Below are 11,007 nucleotides of genomic sequence, written 5' to 3'. Positions count from 1 at the left end.
CGCCGCCGCCGGCAGGGGGCGGAGCCGCGAGCGCAGCACGTTGCCAGGCCAACCGCGGGCGGGGTGGGGGAGTACTGCTGCACGCCAGCCGGGGACCAGGCGCCGGGCGCCTCCTCCCTGCCCCTAGCGCCGGCTCGTCGCCTATTGGGCTGAGGCTACTGACGAACGCGCCGGAGATCCAATAGGGACAGATAGGGGCGGGTCCGAGGCTCGGCGCGCGCCGCAGTCCTGCACAGGCTGCCAGCGCTAGGGTTCTGAAGACTGTGCCGCTCCTCCAGCGGGGATGCTTCTTGCAGCCAGGGCGATCGGCCCTCACAGCAGTAGTAGCCCCGGCCCCTTCACCATTCTTGGTCTCCGATCGCCTTTTCCCAACCCGGTTCGAGCTCGGCTTGGTCCCTCAGTTCTGCAACTGCGGGCAGCTGAGTAATTTCTCCTATCCTGTTTGGGGTTAGTGGCACCTGCTTCCGTGGGTTGTCGCGACAGTCCTCTAGGACATGTTAAAGGCCTTTGCACATCTTAAGATTCACACTGGTGATGTTTGTGCAGAATGGGAGCGGGCACTATTCATCTCTGCTGCATTTATTCTCAGCGTGTTTCAGGGTCTTTGGCAATCTTAACTCAAGGAAAGGTTGCCTTGGACAGAAGAAGGGCCTCGGAGCTGGCCCCCAGCCCAGGGAAGCAGGAGGGAATCATCTCAGTGAAAGCCAGGCCCTCACTGGCGTCTTTGGACCCTCAGCAAAATGCACTGAGTATAAGCTGCCAAATTGTAGTTTCAAGGAGACCCCATCTGTGGGCCTCAGAGCTAGGAGTACTTCACTTCAGTGTTTAGAAAACTCAGGCCAGAGTGTCAGGACATTAATGCTGTTGTCTTTCTTTTTATCATTGTAAACCGAAGCTGTGCATTTTAAAATGTCTCTGATAAAATGCAGGTGCAGTTCCAGCCAACACCTTACTTGTTACTTTACATTTTTATAGTCCAGTTACTTGAATCACCCCATTCGTTGAACGGAAGCGTTAGAACTGGCCTTTGTCTGAAGTTGATGGGTTTTCAGCTCCAGCCCAGGTCTGTGGTTGGAAGGCAGGAGCAAGGGTTAGGCTTTGCCAGTTGGTCCCACTGGCCCCAAGAAATCATCCCATCGTCTCCCTGGAATGTTTCTCTGCTATAAAATGGAGACTATTGCACTACATATCCTAGGGTCTCAGCCCACTTATGAAAGTACTGCCTAAACTTTTAGGGACAAGACAGATACTCGTTATGGACATTACTAAGGCCAACCTAGATGTGGCACACTACTCCTTGGAGGTGGCCAGTGAGGACCAAAGTAATCTGGCCAGCAGTTGAAGGGCTACTATGTGTGCATGACTGCCACACCATGAAGCTGTGTCAGGCCAGGCCCCTGCCCGTAGTACTGTACAGAGGTCAGCAGCTGTGGAACCTGGCTGAGCCTCATCTTCCTCATGTGTCAAAATGCCTGTCTCAAAACAAAACAAAACAAAGCAAAACAAACTGGTCCAGTATTAAGTGAGCGTTATCTTTTTTTTTGTTTGTTTGTTTGCTTTTTCTCCGGTACCGGGAACCAAACTCACGACCTTGCGCTTGCCAGGCAGGCGCTTTGCCGCTGAGCTAAATCCCCAGCCCCTAAACTGGTCCAGTATTGACACAGTATCTACTGTCTGTTTCAGGGTAATTTGGAGGGTCAATATATATAGGAAATGTGCATTAGCACATGGTCAGGGGTGGGCAGAGGCAGTTTCTACTGCAAGATTAGGATTTGTGGGCAGCTTCTGCAGGTGCAAACCTAGATGCAAGAGTAAGAACACTCTGCAACATTCCAGCCATAGGAGCGGAGGTTAACCCCCTGGAGAGGTCCACTGGGATTGACTGCTGCCTGCCTGACCTGACCCTGGTGATCACTTCAAAGTGAGAGGGATGACTCACCTGTTGTCAAACTAATGATTGTATTTGTTCATACAGCAATAATTTACTGATGGCCTCTTTCATTCAGGGCATAGTTTTAGGATTCAAACCTGGCCCCTTCCTGTTAGACCCTTGTGCTAAAAGCAGAACAATGATCAGACATTATGTCAGTTGGGACTGTTGGAGATGACCCCCTGGGGCTCTGGGGGCCTATGGCAGGGGGAGAATTGAGCACTGAGCCAACTTCCTGAATGAAGAGATGCTTGGGCTGAGGCCACAGCAGAAGAGGAAGTGGCCAGTGATGGGGCTTTGGAGAGACAGGAGATTTAAGGTGGGGATGACACTAGATATGAAGGAGCTGGATGCCTGGGGAAAACCCAGAGAAGTCCAGCATGGTTGAGCCAGCAAGGGTGGTAAGTATAGTCACATGTGGTTGGTGGTCTTCAAGTAAGATTGGGGATGTTGGCCTAGGAACTACTGGCGAAGTGTAACATTAGCTGTTTAAATGAGAAGGTACACAACAAGTTTTTGTTTCATATTTATTCATAGTAAGCATGGTCCCACAAACCATGTGAGTTGTGCTATGGGGCATAGTCAAATAACAAAAATATCATCTAGTCAATCCAGAAAAAAATTTTAAAAATGTAAAGAAGTCAGTCCCTGGGGCCTAGTTAAGCATAGGGCCCTCTGCAGTTGTGGGATCACAGGGACCTGGAGTATGTTAGTGACAGGGTTGAGACAGTTAGCAGGGTGCTCTGTGCTGTTCCAGGGGGAGGAGGAGATGGAAGAAGGTAGGGCCAAAGGAGAGAATCTTAGTGAGGGAAGCCACTGGTGGAAGGGATGGCATTTGCTAGGAAGGTGGAAGAGCAGGCAAAGAGATATAAATGAAGCAGTAGATGGTCCTAAAGCTGCCAGAAGAGTGTCCTGAGGAAGAAGAAGCTGTTAGCTGTGTTGTGTGTTATTGGGAGGTCAAGAAAGCTGAGGGCACAGAAACACACCCACAAGCAAAAATAAGCACAGGTGGGTATGTCAGTATGCCTGGACTCCAGGGCATGGTGCCAGGCCAGACAAGGCTAAGCTGGTTAGGTGGGTCACTATGGGGTGGGCCCAGGTTGCCAGGTGAAGATACACAGTACCTACTCCAGGGCAGGAAGAGGTAGAACTGGGACTAGAACCTGGGGTCCAGCACTGCATCCTGAGTCCTCACTGGCCAGAAGAATAGGAGCAGAGACAAGAGTTGGGGACCTGATGACTGAAGCCACCAGGTACTTTTACAACTCTGCAGGGACAGAGTGAGATGGTGTCAACCTCTCTCCTAGGAAAGGAGCAAGCCTCAATTGCAGGTGGCTCCATGCCCAGGGCATCCATAGCTTCAATCCTGGTGGAACTTTCTGACTCAACCACTAAACCCATCCTGGCCTAAACAACAGTGAAGCCATTTTTGAAGCCTCCCTCAAACACACATGCTGCTCCCTCTACCTCTCTGCTCACTTACACTTTCCTTTACCTCTGGGAGGCCTAGTTTCCCTATGTCTGCCTTCTTGTACTTCCAGAGCATCTAGGACCCTGGAATTTTTCTTCCACATACTTGACAATCTGTTCCATAATGGCCTGCCCTCAGCTGAGGACAGTCCTCCTACTTCCCCAGTGTGGGGTGGGGTTGTCTTGTTCGTCTCTGGGCTGCTGGCTGCCGAAGGTCTGGCCTGTATGATGCTACCCTGTCCTGGCTGGCTCCTCTCAGTGCCCTACCTGTATTGCCCTCCCCGCACTGATTCTCAGGCTGTTGCCAAGTTGAGTGGATTTCTCTGGTTTGTTTCCTTGGGGTCTGTGTGCCCGGCCCCCATCTGAACAAACCATGTGAATCTGGGTTAGTTATAAATAGCCAGGCCCGCCACTTTCCTTTTAGCTGAAAAGCAAAGTGAACGAGCAGAAAGGCACACCCGGCACGCGTTTTATTTTTAATCTTCTCCCTCTGTCTCAAAATGAACCCAGGGCCCAGTGATGAGTATTTCTACGAGCAGGAGCCCAAGCAGATGCCTGAGATATAGAACTCAAGGAACCGAAAGCCTGGGTTTGCCCACATCTGCTGTGTGACCTTAGGGATTCAAGCTTCCTCTCTGGGCCTGTTTCCTTACCAAGGAAGAGGGGAGTAGTGGAGGTGATCACCTCTAACATTCGGATTTTTCTGACTGAAACTTCCTCTCTCCCTCCTTCCCTCTGCCTGTGTCCCTCCCAGCTCTGACAGCAGCCCCTGGCAGCTCCAGCAGCACCATGTGTGCCCCTGGAATTTCTTTGATACAGCTGCAAATAAGGCCATAATCAAGCCCCAGTTAGTTGATTCTCAACTTTCATTGGTATTGTACAATAGTCCACCAGGTAGACTCATTTCAGCATTGAGGAAACCAGGATCAGAGAGGTTCAGTAATGTGTCCAAGGATACACAGCTGGGAAAGAATATATTTTAGGAATCAAACCTAGGCTTCTTTGGAAGTCTGTAGATATTAAATTTTAAAAAACAAAGCTCATCCCACTTGAAGCAACAGGAAACTGCTTTCCCTGTATCCCGAGTACTCCAAAAAACAATGGGGCAAAGCTAGCTACTCCATCTAAACACCCGGTGTGAGAAGCTGGCCAGGAGCACTGGAAGCTGCTAGCCATGGAACATGAGGAAGGGAAAATAAGAGCTACTGAATACCCTGCCCTGCCTCGCCACCCCCCTCACCCCAGGCACCTGCTATTTGATGTCCTCAGGGAGTAAGGAAGGGAGGCTAGGGTGATGTCTTCAAAGACGGAATCCCTAGTGTTAATTGGCACTCAGAGACCTTTAGGCTAATTAACCTGTTTATTTATCTCTCTGGAGTAAATTAGAGGATTTAGCTGGGGAGGGTGGGAGAGAGGTATTTGCTGGTGGCCACCTCCCCAGGGGCTGTCCTGGTCTCACAGTAGGCAGTGTGAGCTGCTGGAGAGGTCAAGGAGGGGCTGGTCACGGTAGTGACGGGTGGCCTGCACATCATGGGGAAGAGCTGCTCTTTGCACCACCTTCCTCCCCATGACTCAGGAGGCCTGCTCTGAGATCCTGGGTCCCTGGAGATGCTGCCTGTGCTGGGTTCTGCATTCACACCCCAGTAGTCACAAGCGGACATTCCCTAGAAAGAAGGGGAGGGTACAGGTGGGGTCATTTATGGGGGAGTCTTGTCTCACTGTACCTCTCCTAGTACTTGCGCTACACCTATGGCATGTAGAACTGGCCTTCTTCTGAGGCCCCAGGTCCCTTTAAGACCTGTGGGCTCCTGTCACCTTTGGTTCAAGACACAGCTCCTTTTGGGATAGAAGACACTAGCCTTTGTCTTCTACATCCACCCCAGGTCTCTACCTCCCCCTCCACTTCAAGCTCTTCTCAGGGGACAGTCAAACCAGTTTTGGGCTCCAGTGGCTTTGGACATGTTTTGAGTGGGAGGGGGTTCTTGAATGACTCCTCACCACTCTGGGCAAGGCAAGAAAGAAGTTCTCTTAGTGTGCCTGGGCCCGTGGGAGTGAGCTGCCAGGCTCTCCTAAGGGTCACTGCTGTCTCTCAGGCTGCTGTGCACCTGTGTATGGCTGTCGCTTGTAAGGTACAGTGTGACCAAAGGCTGGCATGTTTTGTGACCTTGGGGGCCTCATCTCTCTGCTCCATCTCAGCTCCTGACGTGACTGCACCCACAGTCTCCTGATGGCTGCTCAGGCCCCTTGGCAAGGAAGGGCCGCTTGCCTTCCTTGCCTGCTCTGGCCGCTTGCTAAGTTCCCCCTGTCAACCATCACCCTACCCATCTGGACCAATCAGGGTGGAGGAGGTTGGCTGCACGCTTCCAACCCCAGTACCCTTTTCTGTCCTGCAGGAGCCCAGGGGATCCTCAGCAGTGGCCTGATCCCTTCACTGGTATGGAAGCTGCCAAGGGAGGAGGAGGACATCCAGGAACTCATCCTGGACACACTGGCCCCCTGCCTGCAGGAAGATGCCACTGAAGCACTGAGCAGCCGTGCTGTGCCCTTCCTCAAGCAGAAGCTCCTTAGCACCAACACAAACATCCGCAGAAAAGCTGCTCGGGTGCTCATCGCCATCAGGTGAAGCCCAGTCCATGCTGGACTGAGTGGCTGACCCTTGGGCTTCTGCAGAGACCTAGATAAGGCCATTGGGTCTTATCTCAGCCAGGCCTGCTCCACATTCCAAGGGCATCTACTCTGAGCTCCCTTCCTCTGTCCTGATATATCCTGGGGAAGAAAGGTGCTGGGATTGCAATGGACCTTCTCTATTAGGGTGACCATTTTCCCATTGGCTGGAGAGCATCCTTGTATCCCAGGAAATCCTTTCTCACCCCACATCCTGGGCAAAAGTCCAGCTGACTGGTCACCTCTCTCTATGCGGAAGGCAAGCAGGAGAGTGCCAGTGATAGCTAGGACAGGCAGGAGTCACTAAGTACTTACAACGTTCAGGCACTGTCTGTAAACTAAACACATAGACAACTCTCTGAGGGAGAAGATGTCTCCCTTTACAGGCAAGGAAACTGAGTCACAAAATTTAGTCACTTGCTCACAGTCACACAGTATATTGTCTCCATCCTGGCTTGGGAAATGAGGAGGCACAGTTTCCTGACCCTGGTTCCCTTTTCCCCAAGGATGGGTGGTTCACTCACTCCCCATAGCCCTTGCTTTGGCTGTGGCTACATCCTCTTAGTTGGGGCCCCTTTGCCTCCATAACTCCTGGATTTTCTTCCACTTGGGGTTCTCACTAGATGCCTAGGCCTATATTTCTATAAGCGTAATCTGACTCAGGCCCCTAAAGGACTTCTGGCCAATCATCTTTCAGGTCTTTAGGGGCAAGGAAGCTAAGTCTCATTTCTTTTTGAGTGATGATTTAAGGAAAAGCTCCACTGCACCCTGGACCCCTGGTCTCACCTTTAGTGGCCCCAGGTCACACTCCTCTGTACCTTGGTGCCTGTCCCAGCCACGATCAGTCGTGGGCCACCAAAGGTAGCCCCAAAATAAATCCTTTCCTTTTATGTCCCCCTCAGGCATTCTTGAGACTTTCTTCTTCCTTCCCCTTTAAGTGGAGACCCTAACTGTCCCCTTTCTGCCCCAGCATCCCTTTGGAGGGCAAGGATCAGGTGAGGCAGGAGGATGTCATCCCCATCCTGGTGGATCTTCTGAAGGACAAGGACCATGAAGTTCAGGCCAATGCTGCTGGAGCCCTGATGTATGCCACAGTGACCACTGAAGGTAAGCTGAGGGTAGCCACCCCAGGATGCCTGCAAACTGGGTGGGTCTAAGCAAGAGGGGGAAATGAGCTTCCTAGCAGGTCAGCAGATTGGGTGAGCTTTCCTAAGCTTGTCCTTCTGCTCAGGGGTCTGGTATTGACCCCCCTCACCCCCACCCCTTCAAGCTCCATCAAAATCCTCTTCTTGGCCTGTCATGGAAGTCCTTTTGAGGTGTGGTTCAGTGCTCAGCCCTTTTTCTTCTTCCTGGGCACAGGCTGCCTGTGGCCTCTCATCAGTCACTTACATTTACACCAAAGTATTCCCTGGGCCTGAAATTTCCATCTCTGACCCATGCCCTCTGTGAGCCATGAAGTGATTCTGGGATTGATTAGTTTGTAATCCATGACTCTGTTATCCTGAGGTCTAAGGGAACTCTGCCCTTGACTCTGTTTCTTGATCATAATTGTTTATCTCAGGTTGGGGAGGGGAACAATAAGAGTACAGAATTCTCTTTCCCCAGGTGCCCAGCTTGGGATTCCCAGTGAGTCAGGCTTTCATGTTGTCACCCTAGGCTGAGGGAACAGATCTTGGTTAATCTCCATGCCTGACCATCTGGGGTATGGTGTGCTCCTTCTGACCCTTAGACCTTCTGAAAGCTGTCGGCCCTTCCCCAGTGGCCTATACTCACCTGTACCAGCCCTGTGGTATGTACTTCTAGCTTGTTCCAAGGAGGACTCTGTGTGCCTTGGATTCACAATCAATATACCACAAACCCTTCCAAAGACAAATTCTCCAATAAACTCCATACTGGACCAGAATGAGTCAGAGGAGCAGAGGTTGAGGTCTTCTCAGGGTCCACAGCCCAACTCTCCACCATGTAGTCAGGATGCTGACAGCAGGGTGGAGGCGGGGGTGCCCCCTGTAATATTCATATTCAGCTCAAGCTTCCTATGGGAACATTTGCATGGCCAGGGAGCCCGTGGGGATTCAGGCAATAGCCAGAGACAGAGCCCAGAAGTCAGGGATGTGAAGCCACTTACCCTCCAGCACGTACTCTAGCTGAGGGACTCTGAACCCCTGGCACAGGCCAAGCCTTGGGCTGCACAATGGGAGCGCAGTGGCAGGAGAGGTAGACTGAAGTGACAGGGTAGAGTGCAGCGTGTGGTAAGGGACATGATGGGGCCAAGTCTCCCTTGGGAAGGACTTGCAGACTGACCCGAAGCACAAGGTAACTAGGAGGCTAGCGTGGAGAGGCCTTCACAGCAAAGGCACTAGTTTACTAATAGCAGTACTTAGTGGCAAGGGGTCAGGGAGAGCATCTCATACACAGTAAATATCTGTTAGTGTCACGAGGGCAAGAACCACATGGCTGGTTTTTTGGTTGTTGTTTTTGCATGTTGAGGATTGAACCCAAGGCCTTACATATGCTGGGCAAACACTCTTGAGTACTGAACTAGACCTCTAGCCCCACTATGTGTTTTTGTGCCAGGGGCAAAATAGTTGTTCAAGAACTATCTGCCACATAAATGATTGCCTTTCCATTTTAAAAATGCCCGTTTGTGTTGCTTTGTGAGGACTAATTGCAGGTTAGGAACTAGGTGCATGTAATGAAGCCAGTTAGAGGGTAGGGGAGGGTAGGGGACTAGGGGCCAGGCCTACTCCCCAGGCTGGACTGGGCAGAAGAGTACAAGAGAGATGGGGTGAGAGAAGAGGCTGGTTGCATGGCGGTAACCATGGAGGGGAGCAAGAAGAAGGCTCCCTCAGAGTGGCTGGCTAAGAAACCTGCTGTTGGTTCCCTGCAGGGAAGTATGCGGCCCTGGACGCAGATGCCATCGACCCTCTCCTGAAGCTGCTGTCTTCATCCTCGACCAAGGTACGCCTGAATGCTGCCAAGGCCCTCACCATGCTAGCTGAGGCCCCCGAGGGCCGCAGGCGCCTGCAGCCCCAAGTGCCCGCCTTCCGTATCCTAGAGTCGGAGAGCAACCAGACCATACAGCGGGCAGCCCAGATCGCCATCAAAGTGATTGAGTGGAAACCCTGAGCCTCTTATCAGGCAAAACCTGATAAGCCACCTCCATACCTGAATAAATAGGCTGAATCTCTTTATTTTGGGTCCCAGTGTGCTTTATGTTCCTGGAGCATGGTCACATCTTTCTTTCCCGTCAAAGGGGAAACCCCATCCCCAGAAGGACTAGGTGCCAGGCAGCACAGGGCTGGAGTCCCCTCCAGAGGTGGAGCACAGGGCTGAGCCCTCCAGAGACAAGGGTTGGGGCAGGGAGATGGTTGCAAGGTAAGAGGAACATAGCTGGACTAGGCATCAGCCAAGCTTGGGAAGCTTGAGGCATCAGGCTCCTGGGGTACAGCTGGGGGTGGCCCTGTTGAGCACTCTCACCGGTGCCCTGTTCAGCTACTCTTTCTACCTTCTTACCCTGAGCAACAGGAAGGTGAAAGGTATAACCTGATGTGGACTGTGCCTACAGAGGACTGTGCCTATGACTGATTCATAAGAGAATCCTTTAGGGCTGAACACTTAGGACAGTAATAGGTTCAATTTCTTTGTTAAAACCGCTCCTCAAACAGCTGCATTGTTCTGCAAACCAGGGAAGCCACTGGAGTGTGTGTCCCTCTTGGGCCATCCTAAAGCCCACTGTGCCATCTCCTCTCCCCTTGGCCCTGTAAGTGTCAGGGTAGCCCTTTCATGAGCTTGCCTCCCACCTACGCCTCTGTGATTTTACCTCCACAGGGAGACTGAGGCTTGGGAATGAGGCTAGGGAAGTGGTTGAGAGAGCACCTTTATCTCCAAACCATCCTTGCCTGGTCTGACCAAGTGAGGGTTCCTCTAGTTTTGGGAGAGAAGCAGTGGTTCTGACTTCTTCTAGAGCAACTAGGGAGGCAGAGCTCAGCTTCCAGGCTGGGCCCTTTCTTTGCGAGCTGAGCTGGAGCCTTTACCTTTCCCCAAGGAACTTTTTGAGGCTCCCTCTTCACCAACCAAGAGTTGATTCTGGAAAGAGTTCTTAAAATAAATATTATTAGCAAAATCAGAGCCCTAAGTGAGCCTCATCCTGTAATCCTTTCAGCGAGCCCCAGGGACCCTCAGGTTTTTCAGAAGAAACACAGAAGTTTGTGTCTCTTATGGTTTGTGTACAGATGTCCCCCCACTCCAAGCGTCATGCAGTCATAGTTTTTTTTTCTTCTTTCTCAGAAGTGGCTGAATCTAGAATGTGTGATTGATTTGTAGTGTCATGCTGGAATTAAGCATGCTGGGATAAAGGGTAGGTGACTGCTAGATCAGTCCACTGATTGGATTGGCATTGCCCTAATCACAGTAGACTGGATACAATGCAAGGGACAGAAAGAGGCTTGTTCCTCTCACTCCCTTTTGCTCTTGTTGCTTTTGCTGTCTTCTGCTTCATGAATGGTTGCCCCTCTGCCATGTGCCACCCTGCCTCAGAGCCAACTGACAGTGGACTGAAACCTCTACAAACTGTGAGCTAAATAAACCTTTCCCCTTTCAACTTTGGGTGTTGGGTATTTTGTCTCAGCAACAAGAGAAAAGTGTTCTTGGAATTAAAAGACTATCCCAGGTAGGCCCCTTAGTCTGAAAGAGACTGGGTGCTGGGCCCAAATGGAGTTTTCTCCTTCAGGAAAGCAGGTACTCCAGGGGCTCCACACACATCGCAGTCCTGTCTCAACCTATAGCAGGATGGCTCTACTCCTGCCACAGGAGTAGGCTTCAGCCAAGGTCAAACATCCCTGCCACCAAGACCCTGCATTCTTGGTCTTAGTTGTGTAACTCTCTTTTGCTACCTGACCAGTGGTGCTAATGGCTCTGTTTTAGGCCACTGCTTGTCTCATTTT

General features: G+C 51.5%; 1 protein-coding gene across 1 annotated transcript in view; it reads left to right on the top strand.

Annotated features, from left to right (window-relative positions):
* The window catches only part of Rsph14 (radial spoke head 14 homolog (Chlamydomonas)), an 82,565-nt gene extending 73,310 nt beyond the window's left edge, over positions 1-9,255 (top strand). The window contains exons 6-8 of the mRNA XM_005396368.2: positions 5,794-6,019; positions 7,035-7,171; positions 8,952-9,255. Of these exons, the coding sequence (XP_005396425.1) occupies positions 5,794-6,019; positions 7,035-7,171; positions 8,952-9,190 (602 nt within the window). The 3' untranslated portion in view covers positions 9,191-9,255. The remainder of the gene's footprint in view (positions 1-5,793; positions 6,020-7,034; positions 7,172-8,951) is intronic.
* Positions 9,256-11,007: the final 1,752 nt, after the last annotated feature.

This window comes from Chinchilla lanigera, unplaced genomic scaffold, assembly GCF_000276665.1.
Source record: "Chinchilla lanigera isolate Chin_1 unplaced genomic scaffold, ChiLan1.0 scaffold00054, whole genome shotgun sequence".
Classification (NCBI taxonomy): Eukaryota; Metazoa; Chordata; class Mammalia; order Rodentia; family Chinchillidae; genus Chinchilla; species Chinchilla lanigera.
Note: the sequence above shows the minus strand (reverse complement) of the source record. Positions and strands in the feature narration are given on the sequence as shown.